The sequence below is a fragment of the Coptis chinensis genome, chromosome 3 (assembly GCF_015680905.1).
Source record: "Coptis chinensis isolate HL-2020 chromosome 3, ASM1568090v1, whole genome shotgun sequence".
Taxonomy (NCBI): domain Eukaryota; kingdom Viridiplantae; phylum Streptophyta; class Magnoliopsida; order Ranunculales; family Ranunculaceae; genus Coptis; species Coptis chinensis.
The window spans coordinates 23741780-23765092 of NC_141458.1; the positions used below are offsets into that span (position 1 = coordinate 23741780).

At 37.1% G+C, this 23313-nt stretch overlaps 3 protein-coding genes across 3 annotated transcripts; all 3 read left to right on the plus strand.

Annotated features, from left to right (window-relative positions):
- The first annotated feature begins 1812 nt into the window (after positions 1-1812).
- LOC147508723 (uncharacterized) lies at positions 1813-18503 on the plus strand. Its single transcript, XM_086597574.1, has 12 exons — positions 1813-2161; positions 11481-11775; positions 11864-12073; positions 12181-12273; positions 12373-12500; positions 16797-17265; positions 17341-17406; positions 17487-17567; positions 17649-17705; positions 17799-18080; positions 18157-18240; positions 18324-18503. The coding sequence occupies exons 2-12, from the start codon at positions 11572-11574 to the stop codon at positions 18501-18503; spliced, it is 1854 nt and encodes a 617-aa protein (XP_086453700.1). The 5' UTR covers positions 1813-2161; positions 11481-11571.
- On the plus strand, positions 8795-11228 carry LOC147508724 (uncharacterized). Its single transcript, XM_086597572.1, is given in 4 exon segments — positions 8795-9311; positions 9314-9938; positions 10025-10312; positions 10568-11228. Coding segments are annotated over 4 exon segments (2091 nt in total).
- A 536-nt stretch (positions 18504-19039) lies between the features above and the next one.
- LOC147508725 (ubiquitin-like-specific protease 1D) lies at positions 19040-22981 on the plus strand. The gene is made up of 6 exons (XM_086599161.1): positions 19040-19120; positions 19216-19320; positions 19407-19470; positions 19560-19655; positions 19739-19837; positions 22749-22981. Exons 1-5 carry the CDS (start codon positions 19047-19049, stop codon positions 19835-19837), a joined length of 438 nt encoding a protein of 145 aa, XP_086455287.1. The 5' UTR covers positions 19040-19046; the 3' UTR covers positions 22749-22981.
- Positions 22982-23313: the final 332 nt, after the last annotated feature.

Below are 23313 nucleotides of genomic sequence, written 5' to 3' on the forward strand. Positions count from 1 at the left end.
CTTTCCTAGAAATGCCCCGTAATACGGTAAATCTCGTTGTACTTAGGAAGCACACTAAAGTAGCGTCACCAAATATTCTCTTCATGACATAACCTTAGGTTAAGAAAGGCATAAGATGGGAAAAAAATTCAATTATCCCAGTGGCTCACATAACAATGAAGAAGGGATTCATTCATTGTTCTCACTATTGGTCGGCAAAACACATACAATATGTTATGTATGCTATGGTGTTATCCCATAAAAATGGATATGTCACTTGCAAAACTATAACACCATACGAATCTTAGTCTAGTCGCTAAACAAGCGCCTAACTTGAGTTTTATCCCAGTCACTTTCTAGCGCCTATCAAGAAAAAAACACTCATATTCGGCTTAACTACAGGCTCCATAAAATTGTGGATAAATTTTATGTTCGACCTTTATTTTTATAAGGTCTCATCTTAGTTCTAACTAAGGCGACATTCAAGAATTTAAAAAATATTCTTTTCGGTCATCTAGCGCCAAGAATATAGATGTCTCATCTTGCTCGCTCTCTCCAAGCGCCAAGGTGAATCACCCATGTGAGTAGGTCGATTCAAGCCCGGTGACAAAAACAAATCAAGAATGTGTAATTAAAAGAATATTCCAAAAAAAATCTGAATTAATGAAATATATCATAAACAATGTCAAGTACATAAAAGATGTCCAAACATATCAAATCCTACGAAGTCCCATACTCCTAACATGAGATTTAAACGCATCTCGTGCAATAGGTTTAGTCATGAGATCAGCTAACATGTTAAGCGTGGAGATATGTTTCAAGACCACTTCTCCTGTTGCAACCTTATCTCGAATGTAGTGAAAACGAGTCTCTATGTGTTTGGCCTTCCCATGATACTTAGGATCCTTTGCAAATGCCGAGCTGCAGTGCTATCACTATAAAGTAATATCGCATCCTCTCGCATGAGCCGTGATATCTAAGTGTATCAAGAATTTCCTTAGCCAAACAAATTCTTGACTTGCAATGAGCAAAGCAACATACTCGACTCCATTGTAGACAAAGAAACACATTTTTGCTTCTGACTACACCAAGTAATAATTCCACCTCCGAGCATAAAAGCATAACCCGAAGTGGACTTGCGCTCATCTTTATCACCAGCCCAGTCTGCATCGGTGTAACCTTTCAGTTTCAAGTCTCCACACTACTAAAAAAATGACATATTATGACGCTTGTTTTTTATCTATCTTGACGGCTTTGTTAAAAACCGTCAAGATAGGTGTTTTAGTAATATTTTTATGACGGCTATTGCAACATTATGTCGTGTATGACACAAGCGTCACGAAATTATAATAAATTTATGACGGCTATCGCAACATTATGTCGTGTATGACACAAGCGTCAAGAAAATATAATAAATTCATGACGGCTGTTGCAACATTATGTCGTGTATGGCACAAGCGTCAAGAAAATATAATAATTTTATGACGGCTGTTGTAATATTATGTCGTGTATGACACAAGTGTCAAGAAAATATAATAGTATTTCTTACAACAGTCAAATTAGCAATAGAATAAACCACAAGCGTCAAGAAAATATAATAATTTTATGACGGCTGTTGTAATATTATGTCGTGTATGACACAAGTGTCAAGAAAATATAATATTATTTCTTACAACAGTCAAATTAGCAATAGAATAAACCGTCAACCTTCTCACAGTTTTTTGGGCACTAGATTTGGTCCATTTAACCGAAAAAAAGAATACCAAAATCAATGGACTCTTTAGTAAGAATTGAACCTTCTTAAACCGTCAATATACCTTCTTAAACCGTCAATATACTCCTCACTTATGGAAACAACTTTAATTTATCAAAAAAAAAACTTATCGAATAAAAAAAAAATCTTATCGAAACAGCAATAATGAGAAATTCCCCTCGCGATGAAAATTTTCCCGCTCACCCCAATTACTTTTCCCTCTCGCCGGATATTAAGGGATTGATGTTAGGGTTACCCCTATATATCCTTCTTCCCCTTCCAGTGCAAACCCTAACAATTACGCCCTTTTTTTTTCTTCATCTCATTGGTCTCTTGCACACTCACTTCTTCACTGCTGCGCTTAAACTTGTTTGAGCTAGAAGGGATCAGTCTGATTACTACTACAACAAAGGTTTCTGAAATCTAAAAGTAAGTATTTTTTTTGTTTATCTCTTTTTTCTTGTTTAAATTGTTTGTAGAAATATTTGTTATTGCATTTGAATTTTTTGTTTTCAATGAGAACCTCAGTCTGAGGCTATTAACACTTGTTATTTCAACACAGCCATGAGCACTTATTTTTGTAATTTCATCCCACCTCTTTTCCGATCATAATTCAAACAATGACTCATGGCCGTATATCTAAAATCCTTTTATTATAATTTCACAACTGTGTATATCTAAAATCCTTAAAACCAAATTGGAATGAGGATTGAATCAGCTTAAAATGATACAGATACACATATCAAAAAAAAAATGCCAATGACAACCAGGAAGGCTTAATTGTGAGAACAAGCTAAAGAATTGGAAGAACAATGAGACGTGAATACAGGTGTGAACCTTTTTGGTTGCATGTGAGCAACCATTCTGTAAGAATGTGATCATTGTACATAGAACTTCTGAATTACACGTTTCCCCAGGTTCTTGTATGCCGTTAGTAGCCGCGTCTTCAACTAAAATGGCTTTTTATCAGAGCCTTTCAAGTTGAGATTAAACCACTTCTTCTTACTTGATTTGTCCTTGCCATCGTAATTTGCATCCTCTCTTGGGCTTTGAGCATTAAACTCCTCACCGGGGAGTTTGCTTTGCTGCCACCAATACTATTGCCCGATGACAAAGACAATGAAGGAAGAATGAATACTATCTCTTTCTTTCAGCAGTTCATCCACCTGTATTTGCAAACACACTTCAAGTATCGGGAATATAAGTGGGTAGTTGTTGCTAAAAAGAGCTGTCATTCAATGTATAAAATCATGACAATCCTTACGGTTCAATCTTCTCGGTTTTAAAATTAAATTACACATAATACTATCTTTATGGAAGCAACAAGGTCCATGAGTGACAAAACTGTTTCTCACGAAGCTATCTCAGAGTATAGTTTTAAAAGATGACAAAAGATTGTACTGACTAGAAATTGACAAGAAAAAATTGAGTCTCAAATACAGATTTACGTGCAAATATATGTACAAAATCCGAGAATGGGAGAAAAACTTATAAAGGAAGTGCCTCGAGAATGGCTCGGATACACTAATCACAAATGAAAAAATGTGAATCATACAAGAATACCACAAGAAAAGGCTCTAGATTTGTTTCCTTTCGAATATATCAAACAATAAAACAAGTATGTGTTCTCGTCCTTGTTGCATGGCGGTTCAATCAAGCCAAAACTGAATATGAGAGCTGGTGGTGGTACAATATCATTAGAGAATGTGATGCAAGTTGGAAGTAATATTTCCCATTTTTTTCCCTTTCGGACTAGCATCCTACCTCAAAACAGCACCTACTTGACATTTTAGTCTTTTAAGGAGCACTAAACCGCTCATTGTATCATCTTTGAAATTTGGGGCAGGTTGCCCCAATTAATTTCAAAAATCAAGCTTCTGTTTGTCTTTGGAATGATCCCACAGAATTATATTTCTTTATCCTTACAAAATAACATAATACTAAATTCTAAACAAATGAATTATTCATGATAATTGGGAGAATTAACGTCTGACTTGTTTTTTCTTCACCGTATCATGTTGGTGACTTCTTGAAAACGATGCCAATGCCTGTAAAAGTCCAAGCAACATGCAAGCCTCAAAGACACTTTAGTTTGGACTATTTTTACTAGATACTTTTCGAGCTGGGAAAGTAATGACATACCTTTCTATATTCGGTCTCAAACAGCCGCGAGCTCAGTTCTCTTCCTTAAGATTTGTGACTCAATCTCTTTCGGCTTCTCGAGGTACCCTCAAAGGATTTTGCACAAAGCGCCTCAATAGTATAGCTAGCAGTCTTGAAAAAATTGTCCCCTAAAGAAAATTTAGATGGAAATTAATAAAATGTTCAATATACTAGTACCGAACACTGAAGCTAAATAGAAGGGAAATAGTTTAGACCATAGGCGACAAATATGTGAGTGCCGGTTTTAGTTCGGAGACTTCACACGGTTGAAGACCTTCCAACCTTTTAAAGAAAGCGACCTCGTCCTCCTTCGCCATTGCTAATCTGCATCATAAGAATGGGCACTAAGTTCATCTCCTGAGATTATGATCTCAAAGCAAGATGCAGATAGAACTTACATACCGCATTAACAGTTGAATCCAGACGGAATACTTGAAAATGCAAGAACTACATTCCCGCAGATGTAATCTTACCGGTCTTCTCACTATCTTCCTGTGGACAAAAACAAAGACTAATTACAACCTTTCCTTGCTTCTTTTCCTTGCCTTGTAATAGGATATCTCATCCGAAATTATCTTTCTATACTAAAATAAAACCTCTATTTCACGGATAAAAAATTAAAGAAATTAAAAAAACTAAAATAAATAATCAAAAAAGAAAAGAAACAAGGACTAGTAAATTCATGCTCTCTGGGTTCAGGCATGTACCAAAGTAAGCAATCGCAAACTTTGGGATTCATATGGAGAGATTGGGAGATTGGAGGCGAAGACAAAAGAAAATGAGAAAATAGGGGGTATGGTCAGACACAAACGAAGGGTTATTTGGGGGTACGGACAGACACAGGAGAGAGTGACACGTAGCAAGTGGTTTTTTGGGTGATTTGAGAAAAGCGACCTCAAGAGTTCGCTACGCTCACGGATTATTAGTATATGTCAAAGTACTCTACAAGGAAAAAATAAAACATACAAGAAATGTGAAGTATTCGATCAGCAAGCCTGCACTGCCTAATAGGTATATTTGCTATTATATATGTTAGATTGTCATATGCATGGTGACTAGAAAGTAGGTAATCTAGGTAAGATTCATGCATTAATTGTTGCTTCACGCATGAACTAGGAACCAGTAAACTGTGAGTATTATTACAAGTGTTGTTTTACTCTGCATGCATACATGAATAATATTTTCCACACCGAAGGGTAATAACGAAAGTACGACTAATATAGAAAGCTGAGTTCAAATGCTGTTCATTTATTCAATGCTAAAGTATATAATTTGGTCTACCATGACGTTTGGATGATGAGGAAGTGCTTAGGATGTTTGCGTGATTGACGTTTTTAGAGTGAGTTGTGTTCATTTTATAAGGATTTTTAATGCATTTTTCTTAAGATGAGATCTCTAAGAATCTTACTAACTACAATGAAAAGGAGTTATTAGAGTCGTTTCATTTGAGAAGAGAGAGAGCGAGAAAGCAAGAGAGAATTATGAGAGAAAGGGAAAGCAAAAACATATCCCTTTGTAATCTCCCACTTGAAAAGCATGTAATGCATCATTTCAGATTAAAACCTCTCCCAAAGTCTTCACCTCAACTCCAAACTTGTCCCACCCTGTCTCCCCTTTCTCATTCAATCATTTGTGTTTTTCGCACACACTTTTCCTTTTTGCCACTCTTCAATATATTTCCTTGATCGATCTATAAACAGCAGTGGAATAAATATAATTACCCTACAAATTGACATATTATATGAAACGTTGTAGATAATTTTTTTTAGAGTATGTAAATATAGAAAATGGCCATGTGTGTGCCACATGTCAATACAGTTACAACAACAGAAGGAAACTTTTTCAAGCAAGTTTGTTAGATAATATTGTTAATTTTATATATTCTAAAAAAATGATTAGTTTTTACACATTACAAATGTAGTGACAACTAACTAACTAATTACCATACCTTGCATAGTGAGATGAAGAGATGATCATGAACACTATTTGAACTCCCAAGGCCAATATCAGGTTTGTCATCTCCAAAGAATTCTTTAAGAGCCTTGTGCTTTACAAGCAACCCCGACCCATCAACAAAACTAATGAAGTACATACCCTCCATAATTCTGTAATTCAGTACCTATAACAAGATTGACGTTCAAGTAGTCTTTGAGAAACCCTTCAACCATCACCTTTGGAACACTAGTAAATATAACCTTCCTCCCTGTTGATGCTAACACTTCATAGGCCTGAAGATTAAGATTCTCAAGATAAAACTTAGGCAAAACAGCCCTGCCAACCCTGTCCATATACTTCAACTTAAGTCCACAAAATGTTATGAACACCATGACCCTCAATCTAATCTCATGATTCATAGCCAACAGAAACGGGTATGATAGAAGTAACATAAAGGCTCTAATAATGCTACCACCTTCAAAAGCAACCAACATGAAGTAAGGAATTGAAACAAAGATTGAGACCTTAATAAGGCACCATATATATCACAAACCAATGTTTGTGATTCTCTACCTTCCAAACAGCACTTGGTAACACTAGCTAGGAAACAAAGAAGAATGTTGTGATGATGATTTAATGACAGATTGGTTTTTAAAGTAATAACCATAGTTTGTGATTTTCCTTGCTGCTCTATAACACGAGTTAGCTAAAAGTTGATACAAGAGCCATTCAACAAGCTTTAGAAGAACAATAGATAACACCATGTTTGTATGAACCGAGAGAGTACAAATGAAGTGTTGTGTGTGAAGATGAATAGATAGTGGTGATGTTAAGAAGAGATATATAGAGTACTGTACATGATGGTCTTTAGTGTGAGTGCTTTAACGCTTTTGTTGTTGTGTACACATGCGTGTGTGTGTCCTACTTGTGTGTGTGCGTCTGTATTCGAACAAAGAACTTAACATAAAGCTTAACAACTGAAATGAATTCTAAATTACTAACTTTAACATATAAAAAGGTAAACAAAGCGTCTGCTTATTAAAAAAGTGAAAAAGAAAAGATAAAAACCATTAAAGTAGCCAAGGAAATACTGGTACACCACCTACCCTTAGTCTTTACCAAAGTATACAACAACCAAAACCTACTCAAGTAACAAATAATATACTAATTAATGGATTTTGCATGTATACAACATCCTATTTTGACTAAGGACATTACCAGCTAGGCTTGGAAACAATAAAGTCATTCTCTTGCATAAAATATTTCATGAAAAGAAAGCAGTTTAATAAAACCACATTCAACAATTTGTTGGGTTCTGTTCTTCCCTACAGACTCACCAAGCCAAAAGTGCGTATTGCTCAACTACAAGCCAAAGTAGCAATTCTTTAGACAAATTTAATAAACCGAAATTCTAACCTTGATATATGAATACTATTCCAGCTCTAGTAAAACAGTAAGAAATCTGCACTTCTACTTCTCATATTCACATCTAATTTTTCAGCATAACACCCATATCTACTATAATTATTAGACCAACCGCAAACTACACGAAAATAGTAATTCCAAGAATTAGTAGTGAGCTTTCCATCAAAGGAAAACTGCCTTGAACCCCAACAAAGCCACATGTACAAACCAAATTCATCTAAGGTATTTCCTTTATGTACTTCTGCATTTTTTATTTATTTATATTTTTAGCAAAATTGAGTGCTCTTTTGGATGTCTTGAACTTCTTGCCACGCATACATACTTATTAGATACTAAATGGACAAATCGTGGATGTCCAAGGATAGGTTGTCGATGAATATATTCAAGGGGTTGCAAATTTTCTTTTATTTGCAAACCCCACGAGAATCGAGAGACTTGTATGAGATGTCCATGTGAGCACCGTGTCAATCTTTGCGAAGTTAAGTCAAAAGGTGGTTAGAAATCACCTTTTCCATCACGGGATTGATAAGCAATACACAAGATGGGTATTTCATGGGGAGAAAATTCTTAGTGCAACTCCTTGTTTTGATAGACAGGGATGCCTTCCTTCACGGGGATGGAAACTCCGGACAATGTAGCGAAAGCACAAAAACTTGCTACAAGCGGACTTGAACAATATCCGGGATCCCGGAGAGTTTGGAAAACTGCTCAATGATGCTTGAAAACCATTATATGAAGGGTGTTCCAAGTATACCAAGTTATCAATGGTGGTGAAATTGTACAATCTAAAAGCCGGGGGTGGGTGGTCCGATAAGTCTTTTTCTCGAAGTTATTGAAATTGTTTGGAGACGGGCTTCCCTGAAGGTAATTTACTACCCTCTTCAATGGGGAAGGTGAAAAAGATGTTGTCCGTTTATGGAATGAAGTATGAAAAGATACATGCATGTCCTAATGATTGCATACTATATAGAGGTGATGCTAATAAGGACCGCGCGACTACATGTCCTACTTGTGGAGTGTCAAGGTTTAAAGAGAATAAGAATATGACGGAGACAAGAAAAGGTGTGCCCGCAAAAAGTTATGTGGTACTTTCCACCCATCCCGAGGTTCGAAAAGATGTTTCACCAGTAAAAACTGCCGAGGATTTGACATGGCATGCCAATGAAAGAGAAGTTGATGACAAACTTCGTCACCCGCCAGATTCCCGGCATGGAAGTCCGTAGATGCTATGTGGCCGAGTTTGCGGCAGATTCGAGGAATCTTCGCCTAGCCCTTTCTACAGATGGATTCAACCCACATGGTTCTTTGAGCAGTAAAGTACAGTTGTTGGCCTGTTATGTTGATCACTTACAACCTTCCACCTTGGTTGTCGTGTGAAACGAAAGTTCATGATGTTAACTATGTTAATATCGTCCACGACAACCAGGAAACGATATAGATGTGTACTTGTAGCCTTTGATTGATGACTTAAAAGTTCTATGGAATACTGGGGTTGATGTTTATGATGCTTACCGACAAGAAACCTTCACATTGAGATCTATGTTATTATGGACAATAAATGATTTCCCCGCGTTTGGTAATCTATCTGGTTGTTGTGTTAAAGGGTATTATGCTTGTCCTGTATGTGGTGAAAAAACACGTTCGTTTAGATTAAAGCATTCTTGTAAAAATGTATACATGGCCACCAGAAGATTCCTCCCAAAGAACCACCCATTTAGAAAACAAAGGAAGGCTTTTTATGGCAAGCAAGAGTTTGAGTTACAGCCAGAAGTGTTGGATGGTGATAAAGTAAAAGCAAAGGTTAGCATGATCAAAGTCTCTTGGGGGAAAAAAGTGAAGAACACAGGTTTGAGCAAATCAAGAAATGCCAAAAGGGGGAAAAGGTCCACGGGAGGAAAATCGAGAAAGCGAGTGGGTAAAAGGAAGCGACAAGGTGTAGGAGGACAAGCAAAGAGGTCAACCACACCAAGGTCAAAACAGGTTGATGATGGAGTCGGCGAAGTTGTTAAGAAATGTTGGAAGAAGAAGTCGGTGTTTTTGAATTTGGACTCTTGGGAGTTTTGCTTGTCGGACACATTTTGGATGTCATGCACATTGAGAAGAATGTGTGTGACAGCATTATTGGTACATTGCTTAACATTCCCTCGAAAACAAAGGACACTGTCAATGGTCGTCTGGACCTTCAGGACATGGGAAAGGATGAACTAGCACCAAAGATTGGTAAAACTAGGACATTCTTACCCCCAGCTTGTTACACATTGTCTAGAGCTGAAAAACATAGGGTTTGCCAAACATTGCATGAGATGAAAGTCCCAGAAGGATACTCTTCTAATTTCAAGACACGTGTTTCAATGGAAGACTTGAAGTTACAAGGGCTGAAGTCACATGATTGCCATGTTTTGATGCAGCAATTGCTTCCAGTGGCAATACGGTCTGTCTTGCCGAAACATGTGAGGTATACAATTATTAGACTGTGCTTCTTCTTTAATGCACTTTGTGCGAAAGTAATAGATGTGATGCAGTTGAGTAAAATTCAAAGGGATGTCGTCGTCACACTATGTTTGTTGGAGAAATACTTTCCACCGTCGTTCTTCGACATCATGGTTCATCTCACTGTCCATCTCGTTAGAGAGGTTAAACTTTGTGGTCCAGTTTTCTTCCGATGGATGTACCCATTTGAGAGGTAAAAAAACTTTATCCCACTTTTTTGTCTTTATAATGTATGAAAAATGGAGAATCATCCTATCTTTTTGTCTTATAATGTCTTAGGTATATGAGTGTGTTGAAGGGTTATGTACGAAATCGCAATCGTCCAGAAGGTTGTATGGCTGAAAATTATATTGCAGAGGAAGCAATTGAGTTTTGTAGTGAATTCTTATCTGATTTGGACCCAATTGGAGTTCCTGCCAACTCTAAAATCACACCTGATGATATGCTTCTGGAAGGAATCACTCCGATTAGGGGTGTTGCCACCGCAGTTGATGGTAATGCTTGCCTTAGAGCAAGCACATCTTTATGTCTTCTTGAAAACACAAGAGTTGTTGAACCTTACATTGGGTAAATTTCTTTAAGTGTTTCCGTGTTGATTATTCCATTGGCTTAGAAATTCTATAACTAATTAATTCTAAAACTTAATAGGGAGCACATGGAGTACCTAAAGAAAAAACACCCCGTTCCTCAAAGAAACCAACTTGGTTACAAGAAGAACACATCCGTACTTTTTAGTGATTGGCTGAAAGGAAGGGTAAGATAAACTATTGTTAAGTAATAATTTTGTATGCGCCTTGGTTACTAACTTTAAACATAATATAGGTTTCAGGAGCCAAAGCATTCGAATAACAAAATCTCAAGTGTGTTAACTTGGATAGCTCGGGGACCTCGAATGCATGCATTGAAATATGAGAGTTATGTCATCAATGGTTATCGGTTTTCCACAAAAGGTCGTGATGCTTCACGAGTGAATCAAAATAGTGGTGTAAGCTTGGTGGCAGGAGCAATGCAAGTTGCAAGTGCAAAGGACAAAAATCCAGACTTTTCCAACATGTCCTTCTATGGTGTTGTCGTTGAAATATGGCTTCTTGATTATTTTCAGTTTCACATTCCAGTGTTCAAGTGTGATTGGGTTGACAGTGGGAATGGCATAAAGACCGATGATCTGGGTTTCACACTAGTGGATCTTGGTAGAGTTGGGCATAAATATGATCCCTTTATCTTAGCCTCTCAAGCCAAGCAAGTCTTTTATGTTCCCGATCAACTTGATCCTAAATGGTCAATTGCTCTAACAGCTCCTAAAAGATGTTATAATGTTAGCGATATTGGTAATGACGTGTTTGATGGGGATATTGGAGATAGGGTTCAGCCTGAAGTCGTGCCAAGTGTTGATTCATTTGATGTGAATGATGAATCTCAACCAATTTTCTCACGTAAAGACTGTGAGGGAATATGGGTCGAGAATGATTCTTCTAAAACCTAGTGTTTGTTTTTCCTCTTTATTGCAATTTTTTGGTTGTAAGACTTTTATTAAGTGTTTTTAATAATTTCAAGTGATTGAGATTTTTTTTTAAAAGTGGTTAGTCCATCTTGTATTTATTCATTTTAATCGTCTATTTACTATTGCATTCAGTTTACTACTCTATATAATATGGTTTGAATGTAGATAATATGGTTTGAATGTGGATAATATGGTTTATCTTACGTAATAATTACTACCATATGTTATTCATAGTTCAGCGATGGATCCATAAGAGGTTGTCCATTCCGAAGACGAAGAAGAACTAAGTGACACTGAAGCACTAAGTGAGAGAGGTGCGACCATAATGCATGCCTTGTCTTGTAAGTGGGATGGCATAATAATTATTGTTGAATTTAATGGAAAAGGTAAGCCTATAGGTCAAAAGGTGCGCAACCAGCTTTCTGGTTGGGAAGGTGCTCTTGTGAGAGCCCTAATTCCTTTAAGTGCTTTTCAAACATGGAAAAAAGCACCTGAGGAGCTTCTAAATCTTTTGTGGGTCGGCATTCTGGTAAATATATCTTGTATAATTCCTTTTTTTTGGTTTGTTTCTTATCATGCTTGTATCTTGATTTTTTTTTTGTTTGTTCATTACTCAGATTAGATTCAATATAGATGTTAAGTATAGGAAGGCAGTTTTGAAATCAATTGGAGTTCGTTGGAGGACCTTCAAGAATATGCTTACGAAGAAGTTTATCTTCCCTTTTAAAGATGATCAAGATGCGTTTACAAATCCACCTAAAAAATATAAGATAAGGAAACCCGACTGGCATGCATTTGTGAAATCGAGATTAACGGGAGAGTTCCAGGTATATCATAAATTTTATTAGAATAGAATTTTCAGTAAATTGGTTGTGTTTATTCATGCATTTGTGAAATATATATACTAAGAATGCATGTAAACCATTTTTGAAAGGAGAGAAGCAAATTACAATCAGCACGAAGGAAAATGAATAAGTATAACCACCGAATCAGCAGGCTTGGATATGCTGGCCTAGAAGATAAATTGGTAAGTACTTGCACAAATCTTTTAAATATCAATTTATATATTGAACGTAACATATACTCTACAAATAATTGGACTTCCTATTTATATGTTTTATAATAGAAAGAAGAGTTGGGAGAATCTTTTGATGAGGATGATAGAGCTAATTTGTGGCTTTTAGCTCGTCAAGACAAGAATGGTGGATATTATGATGATGATACGAGGGAAGTGGCAGAAAAAAATTGTAAGTTGTTTATATCCTTTTATAGATATTTGAGTATATGTACTTATGTGTAATGTGTAGTAATATTATTAGATATAGCAAACATGTAGTAGGTTGTGTCTTTGCTATAGCAAACAAAGAGTTTTCTGCTAGCCCCTTTAGGAAGTAAAGTTTTTCGGATGAAGCCCTCCACCAGCCCCACTTGACCATCAACCACTACTACAAAAAAGGACATAGATAGCATACAAAGCTTCAAATGGTGCCATACCAATAGTTGCTTGATAACTATTGTTGTAGGCAAACTCAGCTAAGGGTAAATGGTCCTCCCAACCACCCTTAAAGTCGAGAATACATGCTCTCAACATATCTTCGAAAGTATCCGTTCACTCTCTCGATCTGTCCAATCGGTCTGTGGATGAAAAGCCGTGCTTAAATCTAAAGTGGTGCCCAACGCTTTCTGAAAAGCTCTTCCAAAACCTTGAAGTAAACCGCAAGCTATCTCTGAAACAATAGATACTTGGTACCCCATGCAAGCGAACTATCTCCCGAATATAAAAAGCCTACACAAGTCATCTATACTATTAGTCTTCCGTCTTTGCTAGAAACCCGTCCGCAAATCAATCTTAGAAAACCATTTGGCTCCCTCAACAAGTCAAACAAGTCATCTATTCTAGGCAAAGGATACCTATTACTTAATAGTAACTTTGTTCATCTCACGAAAATCAATACATAACCGGCGAACCATCTTTCTTCTTAACAAACAAACCGGTGCACCCCAAGGAGATATACTACGTTGTATAAAACCCTGTTTCAACAAGTCTTGGATTTGGGCCTTCAACTCTCTCAACTTCGGTAGGTGCCATCACGATAAGGAGTTCGAGCAATAGGAGTAGTACCGGGACTAGATCAATACAAAAATCAATCTCCCTAGAAGGGGCAAACCGGAATGTCTCGAAGACATCCAAGAACTCAGCCACCACGGGAATATTGTCAACCGGTGGCACTCCAACACCATGCTCTCCATCCTCCAAAAAAAAATCTACTAAATCATTACCTTTAAGCTGTTGTAATGACCACCGCTCTCGTCCGGGAGCTCAATACTCACGATCTTCATGTAGCAGTCTAACTTCACATGATAACTTGAAAGCCATCCATACCCAATATCACATCAAAGTCATACATGCATAATACAATCAAGTCAATAGGTAATTCTAGATCATCCATCTTGACCGACAACACGCCTACAAACTTCGGTCAAGTATAGTAGTCTCACCTAACGGGTTATAACCTCTAAAGGCAATACTAGCATATCGGGAACAATAGCCAACCCAAGCATGAAAGTATGTGATATAAAGCGAATGAGAAGCACCGAATCGAAAAGTATTCGGCATGTCTACGATGGATTAAAAATATACCTTCTATTACCGCCCGTTTGCTCCGTTATCTCTAGATAAAACTGCAAAAGCTCGTCCTTGTTGAGCTACTTGTTGCATCGGTATGGCAGGAATCGGCTCCACGGGTGCTAAGGCATACGCTTGTCCCTGTCTTGGCTCAATAGCTTTGTCGGGTTGACCACCTCCGCACCCACCGTGGAATCCTGCTTTGTCTATATCCGTTACGCCTCGCCCATTCTCCGCCTATTTCCATTCTCGTCTATGCCCATTCTCGTCCATGTTTACTTTGGCGCACTTTGGGTTTCTTGCAGTCCCTAGCAACATGGCCCCGGTCTCCACAATTATAGCAATGACCATAGAATGGCGGCTGTCCTCTGATTAGCGATAGCGAGCGATGAGATGATGATGATGATGCTCCTGTTTTTCTGCCTTTTCGATGGTGTTGTCCTTGATGGTACCGCTGAACTTGCTTTCCTTTGTCACCACCCTCATATTTATTAGTGTCTATAGTTGTTGGATGATCTATATGATCTTGTTCCAAAATTCTAGCGGTGTCAATAACCTCAATGAAGTGTTTTGTGTTCGCGAAGTTTTCACAAGTGGCCTCAAGTAATCGCTAAACCCTCCTCAAATTGTCCGGCTTTTTTTCGGCTTCATCTAGATAGACCGATTAGCGAAGTCGTGATAATCGGTGAAACTGAAGTTTCATACTCAAACACTGTCATCATACCACCCGTCTCAAAGCCATAAACTCTCTAGTCTTTGCTGATCTAAGGCTTTGTGGAAAATATCAAATCAAATCTTTGGCGAAATTACGTCGGGTGAGTAAAGATGCTCATCACTCTCGCTCACTGATTTCCACCGGATAGAAGCATCACCTCTTAAGCATCAGTGGCCAACCTCTCATACGTATTCCGGTGTACCCCATAACCGAAAAAGGGTTTCCATATCTTCTTTCCAATTCTCAGCCTCACTTGGATCGGTTGTACCACCAAACTTAGGTGGATCCATCTTAAGAAACCTCTCAACCTGTTTACTCCAATCCTCCGGTCGGTCTTCTTAGTGCTACATCTCCTGCACAACCGGAACTACCTGCACATTAACCGAACTTTTGCCTGGTTGTACTCCCGTTTCCAACCTAGTCACTCTCTGTCTTTGTCACGGTTAACCGTTTGATTAAATGCGCTCTAAAAGTCTAGTCATATTAGCGAGTGACTTCGGCTATAGTAGGTGGTGGTGGTGGGATAGGATTTGCCTCTCTACCAATACCGAGTCCTGTCCTACCACCCGACCTTGAACCCGCGACAATGACGTCTTCCCCAGCATCATCTTTGAATTAAAAGCGAAAAGGAAAATTAGTACTTGCGTCCAAAGGTGGGAACTTCATAAATATTTCCAAAGTCCATGTCAACTATATATATCAAATCTAAAAGCTACCGTCCTCACTCAACTATAAGTTTCAGTTTAAGACATTATTTTAATCGCCTCTAGGACACTTGAACCTAGGGCTCTGATTCCAAATTTGTAACGCCCTAGAATCCATATAGCTATCAGCCGGCCGGTCGACAATCCCGAGTTTCTTGGAGCAAATGCAGAACAGTCAAATCAACATGACACTTGCATTTACAAAGGTAGAATCAAAATCCTTAGCTTCATTAGGTCAAATAGATCTACGATTGGAGGAAATTAAATGTTGTTTACAACCAATAACTGAATAAATAAGGTTTAAGACTTAATGAGTCCTCTACTTATTACAACTTGAAAGAATTAAGATTCTAAGAACCAGCTAACTAATACGCTACTCGTCACTCCGTTATTAAGTCGGCTCACCTGAAAAATATATAAAACAAGGAGTGAGCTCTGGCCCAACAAGTGAAGTCTACAAACTTCCATTGTATAAAATATAGGAGATCATCTCAAATGTATACATAACACCAAATAAAGACGCATACACATATAAGTAGGATTATCTAACATTAATGAAGGATATACCAACGTACTAAACAAATACCTTGCATCTGAAAGTTGTGTACATAGTATTGACAGTAAGACTAAGGGAGAAATCAACTCATAACCAAATAAGCTTGCAACAACAATAATACGCTGTATATAATACACATGTATTGTACAATAGCCGCACATGGTAAACTGAGTAGTGTCATCCCCAATTCTAGTCTACTACCAAGAGTATAAGGTATAATATGGGTTAATACAATATATGCACTGTCATATAAAACAAGGATAGTTTATCAACAGTAAACAAGTAATACACCACTTATTTATCTGACATGGGAAATCACTGAAAGGAACAAGATTCTCATATATAGCATGACATAAATTCTACAATAGTATTCAGTAGAATTAAAACATGTGATACCCATTTATTAGAACAATAATGTTATACAATATTGATCATACTACCCATTCTCAATAATCGATCCTATTCTAGAAACAAAAGAGGGTTATAGATATCACTTGCCTGGAATAAAAGATGAACTAAAACAATATTACTCTTCCCCTTAGAAATGAATCAGCACACTAATTTCCTCTTTTCACCCACCAGTCTTTACTTATTTGTTTTGAAAGAATAATGAATAGAGTCCAAAGTATTCTTCTTTGTTTCTTTTATCCTTTGTAACTAACTCCTTTTCTCTCTCACAAACTATCCCGCGCACAACACTCTTAACTAGTTTTCAAATACCAAGTCAAACCACTTCTCATGTTTAGCAACTATGCAAACCTAAGTCCACCCTAACTCATGGGCCAAATTTAATATAGCCCAAACCAGTAAATAAGCTCATACATACTTTATTTAGTGTCATACAAACAGTGAATACTTAATATAGTATAAAATTATACAGGGTATTACACTGATAGAGTATAAGACCCCCTTAAGTTTCTTTTATGTTCCGATTGTCACTTTAATTAAGTAAAAGTTCAACTGACGTGCAGGACCAACTAAAAAAAGAAGAGGCTAATGGGAAATTAGTAACCCAAGGAAGCGACGATGTTCTTGCGAAGGCACTAGGGACTCCAGAACATTGTGGAAGGGTAAGAGCAGGAGGTAAGTATGTCACTCCAACAACTTACTTCAATATCCCGAAGAAGGGGTCGAAGGCACATAGAGCAGAGATGGAATCCAGGATCCGTAAGAAAGAAGATGAGAACAAGGCGTTAAAGGAAAGAGTGAGACAGTTAGAGGCATTAGGTATTATACAAGGAATTACCACCAACGTGCCAAAACTAGAGAAAGTTGCTTCTAACAGTTCTAAAAATGAGGGAAGAAAGCGAATGTCAAGCCCATTGGGTGACCAACTATCTAATGGTGCTAACAATAAGACAAATTATGAATGTCTTAACATTGAACTTGAAGCAAATGTGAGAAAGAAGTGCAAACAGGTAAATTTTTATGCTTGTGATTATATAATGCAAATAGGTAATTATATTTAATAACTCAAACTATCCAATGCGTAGACAAAGAGCAGTGCTAAATCAAAAAGCGACGAGGCAATCTCAAAACCTAAATATGGAAAGGAGCAGGTATATGTTACTTAATGTTTAAACCGTAAATGTTATTTTATGTATATAATTGTTCAATTTTACTTTTATTTTTTTGTTAGGCTATGGGCTTGAAAAACAAGAGTGTTGCTAAAACCAAATGCAAAGTGGCGGTCGTGAAACCTACTCTAGGAAATGAGCAGGTGCTTGTTATTTTAGTGTAAACTACAATAAATAGTTGTACTATCAATATTAGTGTATGATTTTCATTGTGTGCTTATTAGGCTATGGGCTCAAAATGTGATGTGGCAATCCCAAAACCTAAATCAGGAAATGTGACGGTAAATGTTGTGTAATTTCTATAGTGAGTTATCATGGTATTCTAGGATATTTGAACTTATCATTATTGTTATATTTGTCATTGATATTAAAAGTGTAAGCTGGCTTTGGAGTCAAAAGACAATGTTGTTGCTGATGCTAGTCTCATTGAGGGGTTAGGACTAGACGAGAAGATCCATAACGTTACATTGGGGGAAGGATATGTACGTGTTCATATTATACGTGCAATTTCAGCAACTGCCATTTTGCCAAGACCAATTCTTGATGATGATGTTACCACTGTCGGAGGAGCGGTTGGTTACATTGTGGCTTGGCCTCGTGAATTTGTGCTACTTTGCGATAATGCAATATCAAAACCTAAGTCGGGAAATGAGCAGGTACTTGATGTTAACATGTTTACTAAAGGTTATACACTCACCATATTATTAAAAACATTATTATTATGCTTGTTAGGCTATTCGCTCGAAGGACAATAACAAGGTTCTTGAAGCCAAAAAGGACATGCCAATCTCTAAGTCTAAATCAGGAAATACGAAGGTAAACTCTGTGTAATGTCCATAATTAGTGACTATAGTACCCTATTGTCTCCAAACTTACTATTATCGCTATGTTTGTCGTAGTTTCCAATGTGTAAGTTAATTTTGGAGTCAAAAGGCAATGTTGTTGCTGATGCTAGTCTAATTGAGGGGTTAGGAGCAGATGAAATGATAAATGATGTTAGATTGGGGGAAGGTTATGTGCGTGTTCAAATTATACGTGCAATTTTTTGCAACCGCCATTTTGCCAAGACCGATTTTTGATGATGACATTACCAATCATTGGAGGTGCGGTTGGGTACCATGTGGCTTGGCCTCGTGACTTTGTGCTGCTTGAAAATATGGTAAAACATTTAACACTTTTTACATATATCTATAACTATTTATTCTATTTTTTTCCTATAACTATTTATTCTTATTATGAGTTGTTTTTTTTTAGGGGATGAAGTTGAATGTGATGAGTTCGATGAATGTACTTGAAAAGAGTTTGGGGTTTTGGTGGGAAGTGTAATGAAAGGAAATCACATAAGTCAAATGGACACTAGGGTTTTGAGCGTGAGTTGCAATTTTTATCGCCAAAGATGAGATCATGGATGTTTGTCAACCTAAGAATTTGTTGAATGCCAATTGCATTATTGCTTATATCCGTTTGATTGATGGGTTGTTTGATTACTCCTCTTCGATGTGTAGATGTACTAATGTTTACTTTCCCTTTTAGATATTTGTTTGAGAAATATGAAAGTTCTCAACAAAGGTTTGGATTTTGCTATCCCACTGATTTCAGCCGTTATCTTTGATAAGAAAGAGATGAGCCGTTTTGTCTTGAATAGATTACAGGCAAGACAAAGAGACCAAGTTATTTTCCTTCCTTACAACCCAGGGTAAACATGTTGGCTATGTTAATTAAGATCTGTTGGATCTCATTAATTTTGTTTTATATTATTTTGTGATGCTATTGTTCTATATATGATTTTAGGAATCATTGGGTCTTGGTAATGATTGACGTAAGTGCAAAAGAAGTATATTATCTTGATTCAATTGGACGTGAACCGAATATAAACCTAAAAGTGATGGTGAACACGTGAGTTGATTTTTACTTTTACTTTTAATTTTTGTATGATACGTACATATGCCTACATCTTTTAACATATTGAAATTCTTCTTTAGTGGGATCAAAACACTAGCATTGGGTGAAGGAAAGAGAGTGGAACCAAAATGGCAGCGTGTCCAGGTAAATAAGCATTACTTGAATATACAATGTAAATTATAGTCCATTATCGATCGAATGTTGATCAACAATTTTTTGATGTTGGTGTGTAGTGCCCTAAACAACCAGGAGATTTTGAATGTGGATATTACGTCATGCGGTTCATGAGACACTTTATGAAGAACCCTAATCAATCACTTAAAACAAAGGTTAATAGTTGTTATTTCTCATACTAATTGCAAGTATATAAAAAGAACAGAGATGATTGTAATTTCTTTGTTGACCTATGTAGCTAATGGAGTTGGCTAACACTAGGACATATGCAAGCGCGGACCTTATTGAAATTCGTCTAGAGTTTATCGAGTACATCGAGAAATTTATCTCGGCATAGGTATGTAACTCTGCATATGCAAGCGCGGACCTTATTGAAATTCGTCTGAATTGTTGGTCAAATTTTTAGCTTGATTCTGTGTGTTACTGATTTGCTGTTTATATAGTCTGCAACTCTGCATGTTTTGGATGTATTTAGGATCATGTGAATGCGTATAGTATATTATGTGAAACCATAAATGCAAAGGCAATAATATTTTACATAAACTATGTCATAGGTTAGGAGAGTGAGTCCACTACAGATCTAAATCAATCTTTTTTCAAGATAAATTTCATATTTGCTCAAATGTTATAGCAACTGAAGTTTTTTCTTAAGCAACAAGGGTCCAAGCAATATCTAAGGAAGATGATAGGCCCCTGCATAAATTCTGCCCTTTGATTGATATTAACGGACCGATGTCGATTAATAACGAGAACTAAGGATTTTGAAGCTCGGGGAGCAAGAGTAAGCGTAGTTACTTCGGCTAGGGGAGCTAGTCCCGTAAATCGCGGCGATTCGAGTTCTTTACAAGACAGATGGGAACTGTAGCTAACAAGTGTGCCCTGAGTGGAATCCTACTTATACTCTTTCTACTATATTGGCAGGATGGGTGCCAAGTTATTAGTAGCTAGGCAGCTAAAGGCGTAGTAGTTCAGGTCGAGTCAGTCGGGGCATGAAGCTCACGAGTTCTCTATTTGCGGTCGTGAGACAGAGGTCAGAGGCAACTTGTTATATAGGTAGCCGTGCGTGTTAATAGATCTTCTTCTATACTAGTAGTAGCAGTAGTGGGTGAATTGGTTTCTTAGGTTATTAGGTTTAGTTTCTTTATTAGAAAGTCCACAAACTGACTTCAACTGATGCTCTTTGATCATAGCCGAATTAAACGTCTCCTTGACAGTATGTAGTGACCCTGGTAAACTAACCCAGTCCTAAACTACTTTACCTTTTTAGATTACAAGAAGTAGAAAAACCTGAGAGCAATAATTGTGCAATGGGGTATAATTTACATAAAACCAGCATGCACTACCGAAGTGCTCCAATCTAGCAGAAGTCTCATCAAATATGACACGAGTATCAATATCGGTCACACTACATTAATTACAGCCATTACAGGTTAAGTAGCGATCGATCCAAAGTAGAATTTGGGATTACTAGTTGAGTAGTGAATTTAGTATAGTAGCATAAGAATGAATAGTAGCTTAAGAATATAATCCATAATGATCCACAAGTAGAAAGGTAGCAAACAAATTAAAAGTCATGTTGATTCCAAAACAGACATCGGGTTGAAGCTCCCTCGGTCTAGGAGCACTATTGATGCAATGTAGTAAAGTACAAATTACATCACATAACTGCATCGTCACTCCTTAAGAAAGCAACTAAGTTTGCTGCACTTGTCATAGCTCCCGTATAAGATAACAGAGCCACCCATACATTGATCCCAGTTGGTCTTAACAAAGATACTAAATGAACAGGACAATCACGTTCAACGTACATAATTCCATACCTTACATAGAAGGTGTCGGGTTGGTGATCCAAATGGAAACTTTCACTTGGCACACTTGTTCCAAAATCAGCTTACAAAAATGTCACTGAAACACTAGAAGAGGCTCTAGGTAATGCTAGCAACTTGTTCCTGAATATTGCTAGCTTCTTTATATATGATAAATTTGTTTTTGTTGTCTTGATAACCAATTCCTTCAGAACTACGGCTCTATTAAGTAACACCTTTATAAACTTTAATTCATCCTTGTCCAATCTGGGATCCCTAATTGTAATTGTTCCCAGACAAAAAAAACTTGCTCGGAACGAGAGAGAGTCTTCACTGCAACCTTCCTGACTTTCTGAACTTGACCTCTCCTATATCAAAACAATAATGCATGAGACAGTAGAACATGGTTGTATCCAAGAAATTACTCTACTTAAACATATAAACTGCGAAAAGTAAATAATTATTAATACAACAAAAGTCATCCCTAAAGAGTCTTGACCTATATTTGCTTGATGAGACACATATTATATATGACGGACACCAATACCATCCATCCCACAAGCGAGTTGACTTACTACTGGTAGGTACAAGTTGGCCTAAAATAATGAAATTATAAAAGGCTTGTCAAGTACCTTACTTCTTGCCAAGACCAGAGTTTCTATACAAGCGCATCTTTCAATGAAGATAGCTAGTGCACGGAAACAAGTACCGGTAGCACTCCATTCTTTCACCTTCCAGTCGGTAAGAGCAAAAATCTTTGAGGCCGAAGTTCAGACCCTAAAGGATGCCCTTGCAAAATTAGAAGCGAGAAAAGGAAGTTGGCCTCCTTCAATAAGGCCATTTGATGTCTATAAGTGAAGATTGGATGGATGCCCGCTCCTTGGGTATGCTTTCAAAAGGGCTGTTTTTCATGCGTCTTTGGTGTTAGTGGTCCGTTGGTTTTTCTATTCTCGTGGGGGAGCATCTACAAGTTGAGAGTGTGCTTGGGCAAGTGGGCTAACCAGAACTACTAGTAACGGGATTTGCCTGCAATAGGAGTAAGGGGAATGGAACTCTTGTTTGAGAACTTTAGCTATGGACTTAGGTTAGCTAGCTCAGCTTCTCCTATGGCTATTTGGATTAAGGAAGTAGGGTAGTCTTGCTTGACAAAGAAGGCCTAATCTAATAATGGTGAGTCGAATCGGTAGCGGCAAGCCCGTTCAATCTGACAGTAGCGGCGTGATCGAATCGATATATCTTCTGATGGTGTACATTATTTGGGGCTTAACCAATATGATTCTCTGTCATAGTTGATTGTATCTCTTTCGTTTAGTAGTTATTGACTTAGTGTGCCAACACATTGTTTGTGTATTTTTTAATCTTGTGTAGAAGTTGTTATATGATTATATTTTTAGTTTACTTATTAAACAAACTAACACATTCTTCTTCATATTATTTTTTTAGGTTATAAGTGAGATAACACGGTAGCTCAATTCAGTTTGTTTGAGATGGATCGGTTGATTAGCAATTTGTTGGATGGGTTATGTAAATTGCATTGTTGTTGGATTATGAGACTTGATTTTGAATCAAGTGCTTAAGTTATTTAATTTTTTTTCTCCGTGAATAAATCATGTAATATGAACAAGTTCTTGGAATGATTTATGTTAGTAATAAAAGTATGATTCTTGTTTCCGTAATGGACTCTAGTACATCAAGTGTCCGAATGTATTGGTGGTGTCGGAATGTATTGGTTTATAGGAATTTTCAGATTTACAGGAAAAAAAAAAAAAAAAAAAAAAAGATGAGTTATGGCGGCTTCCAAAGAACCGTGTGGCATACCAATTCTTGGCAGTTTTAGTGTTAATTTCTTGGCGCTTTTGTTTCTCGGGATGACACTTAAATAAAAACAGTCATAAATGAAGGTTTATTTTTGACACTTTTCTAATAAATTATGACGGTTAAGTAAAACATGTCATGCAAAAGGATCCAGTTATGACGTTTATAAATGAGTTTTGTCATATTAAATTCG